The sequence below is a fragment of the Phymastichus coffea genome, unplaced genomic scaffold (assembly GCF_024137745.1).
Source record: "Phymastichus coffea isolate CEN01 unplaced genomic scaffold, Cenicafe_Pcof_1.1 PCOF00008, whole genome shotgun sequence".
Classification (NCBI taxonomy): domain Eukaryota; kingdom Metazoa; phylum Arthropoda; class Insecta; order Hymenoptera; family Eulophidae; genus Phymastichus; species Phymastichus coffea.
Window position 1 is genome coordinate 1110906 of NW_026706819.1, and position 19916 is coordinate 1130821.

Consider the following 19916-nt stretch of genomic DNA (forward strand, 5'->3'; position numbering starts at 1 on the left):
TCTAGGGGGCGACTTTATTCGAGCTTTCACAGCAGTATTGGACCCCGAGACGAATACATTTCGAATGGGGAGGGAAGGCAAGGAGATTCCTGCCATCCTTTCTTCGTTACGTACGGAGAAGTCCCTGTCGTTGGCCTCTCTAGGAATAGAAGATGTTTCGGAAGACCAGCGCGAAGAGATACGGAAGGTGATTGAAGAACTGCTGCCTGAGTCTTTGTGCGAGCGAGTAGGGTGTACTGGTTGGATTCAGCACGACATTGACGTCGGGGAAGCAATCCCTATAAAGCAACGTTACTACCCTGTTTCTCCCAAGATAGAGAAAGAGATGCACGTACAGGTGAGTAAGATGCTGGAGGACGGCATAATTCGTAAATCAACCAGTGAATGGTCCAGCCCGGTAGTCATGGTACGTAAGCCCGATGGTTCGTACAGGTTCTGTATTGACTACCGGAAGGTGAACGCAGTGTCACGCGTTAGCGCATACCCTTTGCCCTACATGGACGTGATTTTGCGCAAGCTGCAGCACGCGAGGTATATCACGGCCCTGGACTGCTCAGGTGCATTTTTGCAAATTCCCTTGACCCAACGGTCGATCCCGATCACAGCGTTTACTGTTCCGGGTATGGGGTTGTTCGAGTTTGTCAGGATGCCGTATGGACTCGCAGGTGGACCAGCAACCTTCCAATCGTTGGCAGATAAAGTGATCACTCCAGAGATGGAACCCTATGCGTTTGCATACTTAGACGATCTGATTATCGCGACTGAAACGTTCAAGGACCACGTCAAATGGCTTAAGATGATCCTGCATCGGATTAAAGAAGCCGGTCTAATGATAAACCGCAAGAAATCGCGGATATGTATGACTGAGGTACGTTACCTCGGAGTACTGGTCAATCGCGAAGGTTGTCGCCCCGATCCTGAGAGGACTCGCCCCATCCTTGAGTACCCCGCGCCAAGGAATCTCAAGCAGTTACGTAGGTTCCTTGGGATGGCCGCGTGGTACCGGAAGTTTTTAGGCGATTACGCAACGATCTGTGAACCCCTCACGGCGTTAACGCGTAAAGACGCCAAGTTTGAGTGGGGAGACGAGCAAGAAGCGGCTTTCGAAAGGGTTAAAGCGTTAGTTGCTACTGCGCCTGTATTAGCCCGTCCGGACTATCGAGCCCCGTTCGTCATCGAGTGTGACGCGAGCGATACTGGTTTAGGCAGTGTTTTGCTGCAGCACATCGATGGGGAGGATAAGGTCCTATGCTTCGCGAGCCGCACCCTCTCTACCTCAGAACGAAAGCTGTCAGTCACGGAGCGGGAATGCCTAAGCGTGATATGGTCAATAGAAAAATATAGGCCGTACATCGAAGGCTACCACTTTACCGTCGTGACTGACCATCATAGCTTGGTCTGGCTGCGCAACTTGAAGAACCCGAACGGTAAGCTAGGTCGCTGGTCATTGCGCCTACAATCGTACGATTTCGATATCGTACACCGGAAAGGGAAGGATAACGTTGTGCCAGACGCCCTGTCTCGCATGTATGAGACTGAAGAGGATGTGACAGCCGCCGCGGCTTCGCTAAAAGTTGATGAGAATATCAAGGACCCATGGTACAGGAAAATGGTACTAAAAGTCCTTGAAAGTCCGAGTGAGCACCCGCACTGGAAGGTCACCGGCGGTAGACTGTTCGCTTATAGGCCGGACCCTGCCGTCGACGACGTGTTGGGTCAAGATTACGAAGCGTGGAAACTCGTGATCCCTCGAGAGTTGCGTGAACGCATCCTCGCGGAATGCCACGATGAACCGACGGCCGGACACTTAGGGCGTTTTAAAACTCATCAGCGGGCGGTCACACAGTATTTTTGGCCCAAGATATATAAGGATGTGGCCCATTACGTCAGGAATTGCACCACCAGCCAGCAGGTGAAGGTCGAGCAAAGGGCTCCTGCGGGACTTATGGGTCGGCATATAGTTCACCGCCCCTGGGAGATAGTCTCAGGAGATACGATGGGGCCGTTTCCTAGATCGCCACAGGGCCACGAATATCTACTCGTATTTGTAGATCTTTTCACTCGTTGGATCGAGTGTATCCCGATTAGGAAGGCGAATGCCAAGACCATTAAAAGGGAGCTCAACGAGCGCATATTTCTCCGGTATGGTGTCCCCGATAAATTCCTGTCGGATAATGGGACACCGTTTAAGAATAAGCTTGTGGATAGCTTCCTGGAGTCTAAGGGAGTGGTTCATGCGACATGCGCACCTTACTCCCCGAAGTCTAATCCCACGGAAAGAGCTAACCGGACTATTAAGACCATGATTTCGGCCTTCATCGAAGAGCGTCACAGTACCTGGGATAAGCACGTGGCAGAGTTCGCCTTCGCATATAACACGGCCGTGCAGGAAGCTACTCGCTCTAGCCCCGCATTCCTGAATTATGGAAGGAACCCTGAGTTGCCTAACTCCACGAAGAGGGACGAGGAAAGGAAAGCGGAGAACGAGCTTCAAGGAGAAGCCCTAGAAGACTGGCGCTCTCGCATGGAAAGGCTCGAGGAGTACAGAGCAAAGGCGTCACAGAACTCGAGAGCCGCCCAAGATCGCCAAGAGGCCTATTATAACAGGAGACATCGCGATGTGACTTTCGACGTAGGCGACAAAGTGTGGGCGAAGAATCACTTACTGTCGTCGTCAGCCAAGGCCGTCGCAGCCAAATTAGGTCCGAAATACTGCGGACCCTTTATAATAACGCGTCGGAATGGTCCCAGCTCCTACCAGCTTAGGGATGAGAACGGTATGGACTTCGGTAAGGTCGCCTTAGAAGGCCTGAAGCCCTGCTTCGATCGAGCGCAGCTCCCCGACGATGAGGAGAGTGATGATGTCGAATTCAACGACGAGCCCGACGAAGCTCAGCCTCAGTTAAGCCGGTCGGTAGCGATTACGCGGGATGATACGGCGGAAGTAAGTTGAGAGGGAATCACCGAGATGGAACCTACGCCGGCCGTAGTGTCTAAGAGGAGAGGACGCCCTCGAGGATCGAAAAAACCTCCGTTAATCCCGGTGGCCGCATCCCCTCGACGTCTGCGCCCTAGGAATCACTGACGGGAACAGGCTTCTTTCCTCACCCCTACTCCCTTCCTTCCTGTTAGCCCCTGGAATCTTATCTGATTGTACCTGACTTAATTACAGATAATGTCGGCGGACAGACAGCTGTGGGTGTCCCAGGAGCTGATAGAGGGGATTGCGCGACTGACGCACGAACTGTTGGCAGCAGGAGCCTCACCCACCCTGGTGGGCCTGGTCACCCCAGCCACGGCCGACTTGGCACGACTGCCAAGTACCTCTAGCCGACTGGCTATTGGCGCACCACCGGAGGCGTCACCGCACACCCTCGAGGCAACCGCTTCAGCCGCGCCGCCGGAAGGACCAGCTCACCAAATAGCGTCCACGCACGAGGGAGCCCTCCCAGGGGCCGTTGAACTCGCCTCTGAGGGCAAACGGGCACCGATCCTGCTATCTGGTCCAAAGGACCCACCTGCGTCAACGCATGCCCAGGCCTCTCCAACGGCCACCGGGGCAGTCTTTGAGGACGAGGTAGCCCCGAGTCCATTACCCGGATCAACGGTGACCAAGGACCTGTCCGCCGAATGGGGCGAGATCCTGACTCGAGCCAAGGCAGCCAGGAAGGCCCGCATCGAAGCCACCAAGCAGGAACAAGAGGCCTACCAGGCGGTCCTCGACTTCGCCGGCCGTCCATGCCCTCAGGCAACAGAGCTGGCAAAAGAATGGCTCCCCAAGGTGCAGGAGGCCATTGATCTGGCTGCCTACCTCGAGGAGACGCGCTCGGCCTGGCTCACCGAGAGGAAGAGGAGACTGGAGGCAGAGCAGGAAAGGGAGCGCATTATAGCGGAGCAGGCCAAGAAGCTCCAGGAATTGCACGCTCTGCGGGCCCAGCTGGCGGCCTTGGAAGAGGAGAACGCCAGCCGTCCTCTCCTGGTTCCCAACCCGCACGTGTCCAACAGGGCGAGGAACGAACCAGGTCACCATGCGAGGCAGGGAGCAGCCGCTACTCGCCCGTGCGGCAAGTGGGATGGCCCCCGCCTGGACCTTCGGTTGATCCGGAGCTGCCCGCACTGTGGCCTGACAGGAGTGTCAAGGGGAAGGGACTGCCCCAACTACACCCAGCATTGGAAATGGGCCCAGGGACTCTTGGCCCCATATTCCTACGATGAGTAGGAGGGTCCTCGATGCCCACCTGCGTCGACGCATCCTCATCGCGAGCAGATGATTAGCTGGACCTCGACTTTGTACGGAGGAAGAGAGGCGCCCACTTAATGTTTCTTTGTTTAACCTTTTTTTGTATCACGATATTTCCCTTTTCTTTGACGTTGACGATAATAAAGTCTTATAATAAGTTTCGGCTTTTCCTTATTACCGAGAGAGAGAGAGTCTTCCTTTCGAGCTGGTACCCCGTACTCAGCGTCTGGGCCGGGGGGATATAACGAGGGAGATTGCCAACCCGTTATATCTCTCTCTCCCTAGTAATGATATGTAAATGTAACCTATTTCTCCGAACTTATCCTATATATATTTATGAATTTATTATGTTTATATTCATCTATCAATTATTATTAATATATTTGTATATGTAGTCACTTTTCGGCTCGAATATAAGGTAAGAGAGAGAGAGAGATGCGAGTACGCAGGGATACTTCCGCGCGCGACCACGAGGCGCGGAGAGAGAGAGAGAGAGAGAGACATAGTCGCGCTTTAGCGAGTGACCGCGGGCACTAATCGACGAGAGGCAGAGCAGAACGAAATCGAGAGTCGAGCAAGTATCACGCTAAAGAGTTGTCATCGTGCGGATTTGTCAGCGGACGAGTGGATTCTTTTGTCTCGACGACTTTCCTTGCTGAGATCTTGGTTGTGACCTAGTGTTTCCCTCTTCTGCAATCTCGAAGCTGTGGCCTTTATCCGGAGAGGAGTTGCGACGTCGCCCGGCCCTGCAGAAGATCTACGCTTGTGCGCTGTAGCTGTTAAAGCGGGAGATCGTCAAGAGGAAACGAGCCGCGGAGTGCACGTGGTGCCCGATAACTTGTGCGCGCGCGTTTACGCAAACTGTGCGACTCGTTTACGTACCTAGAGGACGAGTACCGTCATTGTAAGTACCTGCTAGTTGGTTTACTCTCTCTCTATCCGTTCTCTCGGCGTACTCTCTCCCTCCTCCCGACCGCTTTTTGTTAACCTCTATTGATTAAAAACACTGTTTACCATTAGCCTCTTTTTTTTATTTAATCGTACACCGACGCCTTATTCAAACGCTTCCCCCTTTCGCGCCTACACCCGCTTTCGAATCATCGGCTTTCGCGTCCTTCAGTCAACACCACGAATCTGCGCGGATCCGGCCGTCCTGTCACCGGCGTAACGAACACCGGACCTGAGAAGACGGACAGTCCTGGAGGCTTCAGACTTCGCCCGGACATTCCTAATCTAACCTTAGTTATTTCCTTTCTTTATATTGACGGGGCTAACCGGGCTAAATCCCCGTTATAGTATTCAACTTATGTTATATATGTTCATTAATTACTTCAAATTAAACATCCACTTTCTCAAAATTTTTAAACATATTTCTTTTTCCAAATGACCATTCTCATTAAGATATTATTTCAGGACATAACCGATATAAATACATATGAAGTATGTCTATTTTTTCAATGACCTAAAAGTAAAATGCGTTTGTACTCAAAATATGTATCGTTTTTTTATCTTTCTAATTCATCTTTTTGTTTTCTTTTATTTCATTTATTAATTAAAAAAATTTTTTTTTCCTGTTTGACTTTCTAATGATCTAGAACTAAAGGAGATTGTGTCAAATGAAAATCGTGCTTGATTTAAGCTTGTCGAAATATACGTATGCAATGTATAAGTTTCGTACAACACGGAGCACTTTTGTTGATATGTCTGTACAATATCTGTAATATTTGAAATTAATATGACCTTGAAAATCAATCTAAAAAATAGAAAAAAATATATCTAAACTTCCGAATTCCGCTATTTGTGAATCTGCAGTCTAAATTCGATTATACGGAAATTGAAAATTTGACCATCAAATCCCCTTAGCGTGGAAACTAACGAAGTCAAATTTGATTTCAGTGGATCAAAATAAATAAAATTATCTAAATAGAATTTTTTCTTCATTCAGAACAGAACTCTATTTATCTTCAATAAATTATGGTTCGATTAATTTTCAATTTTGTATAGAGTTTAAAAGTAATACAGTTTTCTTTCTGATGGTAGTTTAATTTTACAGTTCGATCAATTTAGTTAAAATCGATGATGTAACATAGTCGTTGTCAGATGTGATCATCGACTTTATTTTTTAATATTATGCTTAAAAAAATAATGAGTGTAATAAATGTACTACCTGGAAAATTCATAAGAGTCTGGTTCGTGCCCTGAGGTAAACCCCTTAATTCTAAGTTCTCGTTCAAGATCTTGCCCTATAATACCAGCTTCGCAGCAAGCAAGTAGGTTATTTGGATCAATCCAAAGTATACGATTCATCTGGCTAGTATCGAGACATAGAATAGCTCGGTATTCATTTATCGGACACTGTGCTGCTCCACTTACCGACGTACCTCCACCAAAGGGAATACAAACAACTCCATGATCCAAACAGACTTCCACGGTTTTTTGTGCTTCCTCATGAGATTCTATAATGTAATATTTATTTTTTATGAATTGAAATATTGCACTGTTTACTTTAGAAAATAATATTTATTACTATGATCAGTTGTGCTTACGTACTAGGCCAAACAACAATGTCAGGTATGCGAGTAATGAATCCCTGTTTCAAGTTATAAATCTCGCGAAGTGAATGGCCGTGAGACCTGATTAAGCGATCGACTCCCTGTACAGAATACTCAATATCTAAAGTTTTGATTGCATCAAGGAATGGTTGACTAATCAAAGTATCCGGTAACTTCTTTGGAAGAGGCTTGGATTCCATGCGACAATTCAAATCGACTTGAAATGTTTCTTTCACCCATGATGTAAGATAGGGTAATTCTTTATTGCCTATTGAATATCTGAAACATTATTACCAGCAATTAAGATGACCTATATTCCTTCAATACTATACATTAATGAATATCAATCTAATTTGATTTTAACTAACTTTAAGCTGTTACATATCAAAATAATTGAAATATGTTCAATTTTACTTTATTGTCTAACTGGTTAACCTATTGTTGAAATTCTTTAAAGATATAATTTATTGACGGAGGATATTAATTTTTAAAATATATACTATCAAAAAGTTCAGTCATGAATAGTTTAGTATTATTATTATATTATGCAACGATTGCCGAAAATCGTTATGACTCGCGCGGACCGTCAAGCGTGGCTATGCGAAATAGCCGTGATCGGCTTAGGTTAGAGAGAGAGAGAGGGCGCACATTAAGGGCAACGACCGAGAGGGGAGGGCTAGTGAGTTAGTATAGCAGAGTTCGTCAGCTTAGATGCATCGTATCTTTCGCCCAGTCATTTTGTTGTTAGGAAAAGTCATATAGGAACTATTTAGAGATATTCTGTGCCGAGTGTTGTGAGTGAGCATGTTTCCTGCACCTCGTGCACAGTATCAATGACTGCAACAACACCTTTGCAGCAGCATCTGCAGCGCAGCCCAGCAACAGCAGCAAGAGTAGGTTGCAGCGGCAGCTCATCGTTTTTGTAAGCGGATACGGTTGGCCACCGTATCCGAATCGCCTTTGCGGTAAGTGCACTGCACTTTTGTGTAGATATTGCGTGCGATCCCGCGCAGCGTGCGCGGTGAATTTCGTTAACATTGTTGCGCATGCGGTTAGTTAGCGGTGTCCGCGAAATTAATTCTCTCTCTCTCTCCCTGTTAGATTAATTTTGTATACACGGCGTGCGTCCAAGACTCTCGGCAACTCATCCCGTGTATAAGATTTAGTTAGTCTAATAAAGTGGTTCACGAATAATAAGAGACGACCTTGTTATTTCGTCTCGCCTTGCACCGGTGTCTATGTTTATATTTATATTTGGATTTGAACGCCCCGAGAACTCATCATAGATCGCGAGTGCGACTGGTAGAGTCGTTCGTCAATCGAGTTATCTGCTGCGGCCGACGGAGCGCTGGTAAGCGAGCGCACCAGCACCTCTAGCGGTTAGTACGAATATCGGAGTTGGATCGCTACGAGGACTCGGCGTAAGCGCATACCGGCATAAGGTGAGTTAGCATGCTCCAAGCACGCAGTTAGCAGAGCACCGATCGGCCGTTGCGGCAATAATAATTGCTGGGGTTTAGCGACTAATCGGCAGCCTGTTACAATTAATATACATGGATGATTTTCATCTAATGAGAATTTCAGTAAATATTATAGTTCTATATCTTATGAGATTAATGGAATCAAACAATTTCTTTTTGATCATGAATTTCACAGACGCATGGAAAATATATTTTCATATAATAAAATTCGTGAATCTCTAAATATTTATGCAAATTATTAAAAACAAATTATGTTACGTGCATATAAATCCTTATTAACAATCGACGTCGAACTTGCAAGTGTGACGTCCTTACGACTAAACCATGGTTACCATTGCGTGCTAATTCTGATGACAACTCCTAATTAATTCTCAACATTTTTATAAGTTACGTTGACTTAAATAACATATTTATACAGAGTGGAGAAAAAAGATACAAACATCTAGAGTTTTTTGGCTGAATAATTATTTTCATTGTAGCAATCCTCTGGATGGGTATTACCAACAGTGATACAAAGTATTTATTACATAAACTTGCTGATAAAAAATTTGCTAGGTGTTACGTGGAATAAGAAATTACATGAAATTAATAACAAAGTACTATAGTTAGTACTAATATGCTATGTACGACAAGAGTTGCAGTGTCAATTAATAAATTATAGAATATTTGTAAATTTTATTTCTTCTAAGAATTTGATGACACCTACATATTGTTGTAAATTGTTAAGGAAAAAGCCTAGGTTATTTGGAAACTTATACTTTTGACGTTCATTTTGATGTTTGGGACAATGTAGTAGTGTGTTGTTACGTCTCACAATGTAGTTTTGCAGAGTCTTATATTTTTTAATAATGCACATACAATTCCAACTTTCAAATTCTTACAGAGATCAAAATTATATATATGACAGCAGAAAATCATTGAACTTGCAATGAACAAACAATCAGGTGTCTCTCAAACACAAATAAACTTTCTTCGGAATTCCATGTAGATATTTTCGCAAATCCTGATGGTTTTTATGGCTTTCCATCTGTATTTGGCAATGAAATTGAATATAACATAAAAATGGGTGAAGATCGAAGTCCACTATCAGAGAAAATTTTGTTGAATTTTTGAATTTTAACTAGTGTTTTTGTTCATCGTATTATGGATATGATTAATGACATGAAAAGTTCATGAGTCATTTTTAAATAAACAATCTAGCCTAACTCGATCATTGAATGTATAATCATAATGCGATATCAAAAATAGGACACCAAATAAAAAATTTATTATCTTAGAGAAACTGTAACGAGTATTAGTTTACTCGTCACGTCTCTCTCCCCCACCAAGAATATGGATATATTTTTCGCCTCAATATATAAACATTTATTTAATCTATTTAATATAATACAATATATATGCATGTATTCTATAGTCTATATATACCATGTACTTTTTTTCGCAGCCTGAAGGCAAAGATAAGTGAGAGAGAGAGAGAGAGAGAGCGCCACCAATTAAAAATTAGTTGAAAGAGAGAGAGACGGCCTCGCGCGATATGTCACAAGCCATTTTATTGGTTAAAACGCGCGACACGCATATCACGCGCGAGAGAGACGACGCCGACCGGCAATCAGAGCTACGTTGTAGTGAGAGACACACGCTGTTGTTAACTGCGGTCAAGCGCGCCATTATAGGCTTTTTCAATTTTTTTTGTTCGCGACTTCGCTTTCGTTATTCTATTGTTACTTCGTAGGTGCAGCATAGGCTTTTGACTGATGTCGATTGGGCTGGTACGCCTAATAAGCGACTTATACTGGTTGACCAGGCCAGGCTTCGTGTAGCCTTCTACGGGGCTTGCTGCTTTATTTCCTCTCTCGCATATAGTATTAATTTATTAATTATTAATGTATTTATATCGGGTGTTGTTTCTTGAGCCAAAACCCTGTTATAAAACTACGACTTTTGTAATGAAAGTAATAAGTAATTATTATTTGTACAAAATCATAAGGGTTCAATATTTACTTATTTATTTATAAATCAATACAAAGTAGTAGATAATTGGGGTGAAAACCTCGATTACTGTCAAACCACAGAAAAGGGATATATATTAAATACTTTTTTTTATATATACGAGGTGTAATCAAAAGGTAAGATGACTTTTTATTTTCATGCATGTATGATATTATAATATCATTTTAATTCCAATACATATTACAAACGCTAGAAATGTACATTTTGCTATCATACTCAAAGTATACACAAGTTTTATCAATATTTTTCGTATATGTCATTTGAATGTTTTGATTTATTTGTATAACTTGTTTTAAGCAGTGTAACTCGTTACTGATTACATTATCATCACTCATCATTTCAACCTTATTGTATGTGATATACTCTTGTCCATGTGACACATCTACAAGAAATTGTTGAATCTCTATGTAATCTCCACTTTTTAAAGATGCAAAGGAATTGTTCGATCTGTATAACACTTTTTCAGATGATTTAAATGGACATCCGTCCTTTACCATTTTTTTATAAGATCTTACATTCTCTAATGGAAGTTGAAATTGCCTAACAATATCTTCATTGACTTTGGTTCTTCCAAAATACCTATATGTAAACTTAACACTATTCTGAATCAAATTATTATCTAAATATCTTACATATTCTAAACATGGTGATCTTGTTTTTTTCTTTTCCGCGTGTTGTCGTATTTTCTGATACTTCCTTCGAAAGATAAATAACGACACACTTGACTCAAGACACTTTTGGCTGCATAAATAGTTTTTTTTATTCTTCTATTTCCTGATTCAAACACATACATCGTATACGCTATGTGCGTATAAGGGACCTCAGTCTGCAACACTCTGTGATAAGTGCAGTAATTGATTTACGTTCTACGTCATCGCATCAACAGTATATAGCTTTTCCGTACTATACACAAAGTCTTTCAAAAGAAAATCTGCTCTTTGTAATTCCATTATCGTTATTTCAGTTTGCAATAGTATATAATAGGCTTCTACTAACAATGACCACTGATTCATATACTGTTCAAACGCTGGAATTTCTTCAGATATATATTTTAATATTGATATGCTATAATATAGAATCCAATTACGCCATTCTATTGCTTTCCAATACGCTCGATCACATAAAGAGCGTGACAATTGCGTTAATTGTGTAGGCACTTTGATGTTTTTCAGTAATTTATCAATATCTTTTATTTTATTCTTAGGAATTGAATAAGGCTTATTAGATGAAGTTAACCAATAGTTGATAAATTGATTACTAACGCCTCGATCAACACAGTGCAATGGACATGGATCGAATCCATCAATTATATTGAAATAATGTAAAAGCAATAAAGGACTAACATTCTTTATACCAAAAAGAGGAGTATTTGATTCAACCGATCTCTGCATTAATGCAAATGTAGCATTTGCCGTTCGTTTTTCAGGGAATTCATCCAGTATAGGATACATCATAGAATAACCACTATCATGACGAACCGAGGAATCTGGATGCAAGCACCAGTTACATCTATAATAACCATTAAACTAAACAAGACCCTGCATGAGTGCTCGTGCGATGGAATCCACACAACAACACAATGCATATACATATAATTTTCTTGTTTCATTGTATAGTTGAACTTCAATCCCATTTTCCGAAAGTTTATTCATTTGCTCGGCAAAGGAACGTCGAAAATACTTCAGATTTGGTTTATTACGCCCGAACCACAATTCACATATTATTGTTTTCGTGGCACGAAAATTTTGGGGAGTCTCATTTATAACTATTTGTAAAGGCCATATAGAATATTTAAAACTTTTAAACACTGGGCTTCCGTCACTATTGAAAGTAACAGTAATATAACAGTCTTTCCTATCAACCGGTAATGATGCCACAAATTGTTTATGTCTCTGGTCATCATAAATATCTTGAAAAGTACCGTTGAATTCCTTGTTTCGTTGGGAGACAATATCAATATAAAAGTGCTCATTACTTTCGATATGAGTTCGAATGTCACTTTCTACATCGAGAAGAACAAAATAGTTAGTGTACGAAGGATCTTTCAAGTTAATGTATTCATCACATGTTTCACAAAATATTGTTCGGTGTTGTTTAGTAAACGTTCCGAGATAGATTTGACATACATGACAAATAGCGTGATATTCCTTACAGACTTCTGGATTGAAGATACTATCAACTTGATAAGGATTGTCGGGAAAAATATTTAGCATTTTGAACAAATCAATTATTCCCTTTGTTAGTACATGATATTTACTGCAAAATTTCATTACAGTTAACATAATTTAATAATTTAACAATATTTCTATTTTCCTAACGCTTACATGAGTCATAAGACACTCGTTACTATCTTCATCGTTATATTAAGCAAATTATTCAACATTACATTTCTAAGCAAACCATATTTACATGATTTATAAAAAATTCATAATTATATATTTTCACTTTCTAAGTTTATTAAAAGACCACCATTTTTCCAACAATATGTACAAAAGAATGTAGAAAATTCTACAGCGAAATATGCAGAGAAACCTGCAGGTAAACGTGCAGCATTCCGTAGGATTTCTTAAAGTATTCCTGCAGTAAAGGCTGTAAAAAATCCTGCAAAGTTTTTGAAAACGCTCGGCTGTAATGGTTGTTGAGATTTTGTACATAAAAGAGTATACATATGACGGGAAGAAGCTCTGTGAGCTTATGTGCACATTTTTCTCATGAGATTATTATTAGGTATTCGCATCGAACCCATATCAACCCATTAACGACCAAAATGCTCAATTTTTTTGTCGATTTTCAACGCGTTTTTTTCGGTAGTCATAGGCCTAAAAAATTTTTGCAAACACGTATTTGGATGGGGAATTTAACGTTCTTTTAGAATCTTTTTTCAAAATTGCGATTGATTGTGTTATAAAAAAGTTATAACTAATTAAACAATAAAAACTTGAAAACTTTTACGAAAAATCAAGTTTGCGATTTTTTTTAGCAATGTTACCGCTAAAAAATCATCAAACAAATATGATCAGAGGTGATCACGACTATCAAACTATCTCCAGGAATTTTGGTGGACTTTTGAACCACTTCTTCCAACAAAATGGTGGCAAAATAAAAAAAAATCCATAAAAAACATTTCTCATTTTTTATCTCGGAAACCATTAAGTTTAGATTAAAAGTTCATTGAATAAAAAAGTCTTCAAATTAAACGAGAAATACGCCTGAATTTTTTCAGAATTTGCCAAGGCGATTTTTGAATTTTCGGAGAATACGGAAAATCCATTTTTCCAAAATCATCTCCAAAAATTCTGAAAAAATTCATGCGTGTTCCTTGATAAATTCTAAGACTTTTTGTTCCATAAACTTTTTCTCCAAACTCAATAGTTTTCGAGATAAAAAACGTTCTACTGTTAGCATGACTCAGAGACAACGACGAGGACTTAGTAGAATTTTGTCTCCTTTGAGGTGCTTGATTTGAGTGAGTCCCCTTGCCTCTCACTGCAATATGAATTTTTCAGTGTTTTTCTTTGAAACATTCAACACAAATCGATAAACCACATTTTTCACAGATAATTCTCGTTCTTACGAGATAATAAGAACAAAGTTTGAGTTTTGTTTGTTCGGACATATTGTGTTTCTCTTTTTTGCATTGTCTCTGCGTCATGTAATTTTTAGCTATTGAAAGTGCAAAATCTTTTGTTCCAATACTTTTTTTCTCATCATTGACAGCATTGAATAGTACAGTAGCATTTACAATCGAAGCTTGAATTAGTCTTAAAAAAACTACCCATGTCCACTTTTTTGAACGAATACTCGGAAGTAAATTGTTACAATGTCTGTCGTGGACATCATTGCCACTCATAAAACTGTTATAGACGCTAATAGCCCTCGGAAAAGGTATCTCAACTTTTTTTCCTTCTTGCTTAATGTATCTCTTTCAAAAAGGATAATGGAGTTACCCCTGCAGCAGTAGAAATAATCGAAATTGGTTTTGAATCCATCACAGTTATGTAATTTATATCACTGTTCTTATCGTGCTTCAGGGCATACTCACCTCTTTGAGCTATTTTATTTAGAACATTTTTATCTTTGACTCTATCTTCTCTAATAGTACCTGTACATTTTAGCCCAAGCTTCTTCAAATGCACAGCGAGATCTATGCTTGTGAAATAATTATCAAAATAAAGATGGAACATAGATATTTTGCTCGGAGGTATAACACGAAAAAACTTTTCTAGTAAATACATGACAACGCGAGAACCTAATGCACACTTACTAAATTTCCTTCCCGTTGTATAATTTTTTCCGCAGTATAAGTCAAGACCTAATACAAAACCATCGAAAGTACAAAGATCCCAGAATTTGAGACCAAATCGTATGGGTTTTCCTCGAATGAATTGTTTTAGAACCGTCCTTGCATAATACTTAACCATCATTTCATCGATGGAAAGAGCAGTTCTCCACACACCGAACTTCATAACGGATACGCCAAGCATAGTCAGTTGGATTTTTATCTTTCGTTTGTGAATATTTTAATTTTGATTTGATCTCTTCAAATTTATTACGTGACATAGCAGAAGAAACAACGTTACAAGATAAAAAGGGATCACGTGACTAGTAATCCCTCTGAGATTTCCTTTTGTTGAATGAAGTCAAAATGACCTTCTTTTCCAAGCTCTTGAAGCTTTTGTCGGCTTCTTGCGCTGTAACTCCTTCTTCTACTTCCATGTTTAAAAAATTATTTTCGTTCATTGTTGTTCCCACGAGTACCTAGGGAACTTTCGGTCCGCTTCGGCAGAACCCCGGTTGCCCAAGTAAAGCTAGATACGAGGGAGTTTCGCCAGGTGCTCCCAAGGTTCCGTTTGTGACTCTCTGTTACCTCCGAGAGCCAACCAGGCTACATCGGCACGGGTCGCTTCACACCTTCAGCTTGGGGGGCACGTTACCCTGGACGGGGGCCCTTTAACAAGGTGCTATCATCCGGGCCAGGTGAGCCTTCGTTTTTTAACGAGGTTGATACTCCTCCCCCTCCTCCTACCCTACTTCTTACGTAGCGGGGCCCCGGACTAGGGACCGGCAGTGGCGCAGTGTGTGTGTGCGCGCGCGTGTGTGTATGTGTGTGTGTGACGTGATGAGTGGTTGATCACATCCGCAAGTCACCACTATTCTTGCGTCATATGTGAGCAAGTGCTTCCTTTTAGCCGTGTCCGTTACGGCGTTGCTGCTAGGAGCATTGACGCGACGGACATGTTTCCGCAGAGCACGACGAGGACGTAAGAAGTTGGCATTTGCCCAGCGAGGGGGCTAGCACTCACCGAACCAGCTCTGCTGGGTGTGTGTGTGTGTGTGTGTGTGTGTGTGTGTGTGTGTGTGTGTGTGTCTATAAATTCATACTTATGCGGACGAAAAAAAATTAATATATTGACGTGTGTAAATGGTTCAAGATCCAAACTGTATTATATTTTACCGAGTCTTTCAATAAAATTTTGTCTATCAAATTATCATTATACTTTTTTTCTCCTTCCATCCACCGGAGTTCATGCGTTCTTTCTAATTTAGTTTGAGTTTCAGTATATGTTTTACAAGCTTCTGTGTACGTTATATTATAAATTTCATTATCCGAATCAGTATCGAAATCTTATCCATCAGAACCAGAATTGTCAGGATTTGGAAGAGTAACTATATCATCGTAAGTGTTTTTTGAAGTATCAATTTCGTACATTTCATGGGAGCGAGTAGAACGTCTTTTACGTTTTTGCGACATGTTATATAAAATAATAAAAATATCTAATAAAAATAATTACTACAGTTTTCAATGCTTCTTGTCAAACCTAGACTTTAGAAAGCGAAAATAATCTTTTCGATTCGATTTACTGTATGGTCTCAAAATAACAAGAGACTAGTAAGTAATAAAAATGAGCTCACATACAATTTTCTGAATTGCTTTTTTGATGTGTATTGTAACGGAATTATTTAAGCCGACTATTCAAGGGAATATTTTGCTCGCGGCCGTCCGCACAGTTTTTATCAAAAGGGGGGCTCGGGAGGCACGAATGCTCCCACGACTGAATGGCACACCGAGCGTGTGTACCAATCGCGCACGAATTAAAGGACAGTCGGAAAACGAACGGGTTGACGCAGTAACATATGACACATGTATATATATATAACAAAATTTATTAATACAATACAATAAAAGAAAATAAAAGAAAGAAACACAACTTAATAGGTAGACGGAGCTCGCACGCTCCGTCTCGCAAACCGGCCCAACACAAAATTCGTTAATCCGCTCAATCGGATTATCGGCAATCACTGCCCGATAATCCGACTAAGCCGATTCGCTCGCGAACGCACCCGCGACCTCAAAACCCGGCAACGGGGGCCGGCATCACTGCCCGACCTGCACCGTTGCACCCGCGAACACCCCCGGACATGCAAGAGAGCGAGGGAAAGAGAGAGAGAGAGAGAAAACCGGCACCGACCTCGCCGACGGAGACTGCAACAAAGCTGGCCGCGCCCGGCCACCGGCTACCGCTCGCTACTGCTGCCACTGCTGCTACTCGCTGTTGTTGCTGTTGTTGGCAACCGACTGCTGCCACCCCTGGTTGCTGCCGCCGCCAACCGCTGTTGCCAACCGGCCGCTGCCACTCGCTGCTGCCGTTGCCGTCGGCTGTTCCCCAGCCGCTCGCCGAACGCGCGCGCGCCGGCGGTACGGGCTTCGCCGTTACCCGCGCACACCGGTGCTGGGCGGCAAGGCTTGGCTGGGCGCGACCCAGCCACTCACTCCACGCACGAGAAAAATTACCACCGATGCGCGCCCACACACCGGATGCGCATCCACAAACAAAACGACGACGAAGCACCGCACCGCTTCCAAAACCAACGGAAAACCAACAAAATCGGCGATGAACGAAAACAACGCGCGCACGCGATCGGCCAGCCCAAACGATACTGCCGACCTTCCCCCCCCCCCCGGCCGCGCACGAGTCAGATGCGTGCGTAGCCCGCGCTCTCCCCATCCCGCTCGCTCTCCCGCATGACGATCCTGGCAACGGATCGTCGCCTCGTCGGCCGCCTCCAGCTCCGCCAATGCCCGTTCGCCGCACCTCAAACAGAGAAAATGTAGGCATGAGAGTGTATACAAATACACCCTCAACCCGGGCGCAACGAACGGACGAGAGAGAGACAAAGGAGATGCCGGCAAGCCGAAATTCTCCGTCACAGTATATTAGAATACGCTATACAAACTGCACTTGTATACACATAAAAAGGCAAAACATTATTATATTATTGTTGAATGACTGTTCTTTATTCTGTATAAAAAATATTAACGCTGCTAGGATTATAACCTAACTCACTTTTTATCTCGATATTAAGTTTAGAGGAAAAGTTTATAGAACAAAAAGTCTTAGAATTCATCAAGGAAAATGCCTGAATTTTTTCAGAATTTTTGGAGATGATTTTCGAAAAATGGATTTTCCGTATTCTCCGAAAATTCAAAAATCGCCTCGGAAAATTCTAAAAAAATTCAGGCATATTTCTCGTTTAATTCTAAGACTTTTTTGTTCAATGAACTTTTCATCTAAACTTAATGGTTTCCGAGATAAAAAATGAGAAATGTTTTTTATGGATTTTTTTTTATTTTGACACCATTTTGTTGGAAAAAGTGGTTCAAAAATTCCACCAAAATTCCTGAAGATACTTTGATAGTCGTGATCACCTCTGATCATATTTGTTTGATGATTTTTTAGCGGTAACATTGCTAAAAAAAGTCGCAAACTTGATTTTCCGCAAAATTTTTCAGGTTTTTATTGTTTAATTGGCTATAATTTTTTTATAACGCAATCAATCGCAATTTCGAAAAAATATTCTGAAAGAGCGTTAAATTCCCCATTCAAATACATGTTTGCAAAAATTTCTTAGGCCTATGACTACCGAAAAAAAACGCGTTGACAATCGACAAAAAAATTGAGCATTTTGGTCGGTAATGGGTTAACGAAGTAGAATACATAATAGTGTCGCTTCTCTTATATAGTATGTACCTATAAGTCCAGCGGCTTGCGAGTTACCCACTACTATTCAAAATCAGTGTACCAATTGATAAAACGTCATCTGCCAAGTATTCGAACATCTTGCCTCCGTCGCGAATCCAACAATATTAATCCGTTGATGCATACGCAGTTGACGTTTTATCAGTTGGTACACTGATTTTGAATAGAAGCGAATAACTCGCAAGCGATGGGACTTGTAGATACTTAGTTTATAAAAGAAATGAGATTATTGTTGTGACGGTAAACGTCCTATTAGCGCTAGCAGCCCAACCGTGCGGCTGCCTGCGAGGGCAGAACCTACTGGTTGGGGAAAATGTAATGAGGGAATTCGGCACGAGACGCGACGGAACGCGTGCGAATATAAATGAACCAGTCAAAGATTAGCTATCCGATCATTCAGCCGTTTAACAGCAAGTCAGAGTTCTCCGCCAAAAAAAAATCTCCAAGGGAAATAAGCAGTGAGCCCGCCGATCTTACGAACAATAGGTGTGACATTTCCCCGCTCGCGACAACTGAGTGTGTGTAAGTGGGTGTTTTTGCCATCGAGGGCGAAAACCGAGAGTAGACTGTGCTCATGAAGGACGAACGTTAGCGAATTTGCCTCCTTTCTCGTTGCGAGTAGTGCGCTCAATACAAAGGTAAGCTGGCCAGCTTTATATCGCGACTGTGCTTTGTTTTTCTCACGATTGCGCGGGATTAATTACTAATACATCGTACTCGGTAAGCATCGGTAGCGTGCATGTGCTAACCCGGCGAACAAAGAGCTACGATCGCTCCAACGCTGCATGTTATTGATACGCGCGTACGTTGTAAACATAAACACGCGGGCCAAGTGTACTGTAGAGAAAAGGGAAATAAACTAACTGTGATATTGATTATAATTTCGCTATTATTACTTCCAACGAATAGCAAGTTGGTTGACTGACTCCCATTCCCTCCTGCTCTCCGACTATTAAATTTGAGCATTTCGATAATACCGCGCGCATCTCGACACTCCTGCGTACCGAACGAATAATCGGATTAAAACGGAGCAATCACCCCATTACATTGTATATTATACTGCGTAATATTGATTGGGCACAAATCTCTAATAAGTGAACATAATTATTTAGAACGAGTGTATTTAGTTGAACATTGTACACAATTTGATGAATCTATAGCAGGAATATGCGAATGAATGAAAAAACAGTAACGTTGACCTGTACCCAAATTTGTAAATATTTATGTATTTTTTTCATTTTTTAATTCCTATATTGCAACGGTAGTCGATTTAATTAATCGATCCGTTCACGATTCTGCTTCTCGCGCGTTAGTTCGAACAATCAAGAGAGAGAGAGGGGGCGCGCGATCTTTTAAATAAGCAGTTACACCTCAGCTGCTCACGCGAGTTTACCGCCGATTTGTGTTTCGCACTTAGTTTCGCCAAAATAAAATTTCCTTGAGACAATTACGTGCGTGTGTACAACGACAGTATTGCAGTAGCAAGCAGTGGTACGGAAGCAGCAGATTGCAGCGGATAACGGCAGATCGAGGTAGCGCAGCTGATTAATCGAGGGGCAGCGGCAGTTAATATTTTGCATCAACAATTACGGCT

General features: G+C 41.9%; 1 protein-coding gene across 3 annotated transcripts in view; it reads right to left on the bottom strand.

Moving 5' to 3' along the window:
- LOC131669972 (alkyldihydroxyacetonephosphate synthase) overlaps window positions 1-19916 on the bottom strand; it is a 547494-nt gene that overhangs the window by 159195 nt on the left and 368383 nt on the right. For all 3 annotated transcript variants that reach the window (XM_058945216.1, XM_058945234.1, XM_058945225.1), the window contains 2 exons: window positions 6791-7071; window positions 6408-6696 (listed from right to left, as the gene is read on the bottom strand). In XM_058945216.1, the coding sequence (XP_058801199.1) occupies window positions 6408-6696; window positions 6791-7071 (570 nt within the window). The remainder of the gene's footprint in view (window positions 1-6407; window positions 6697-6790; window positions 7072-19916) is intronic.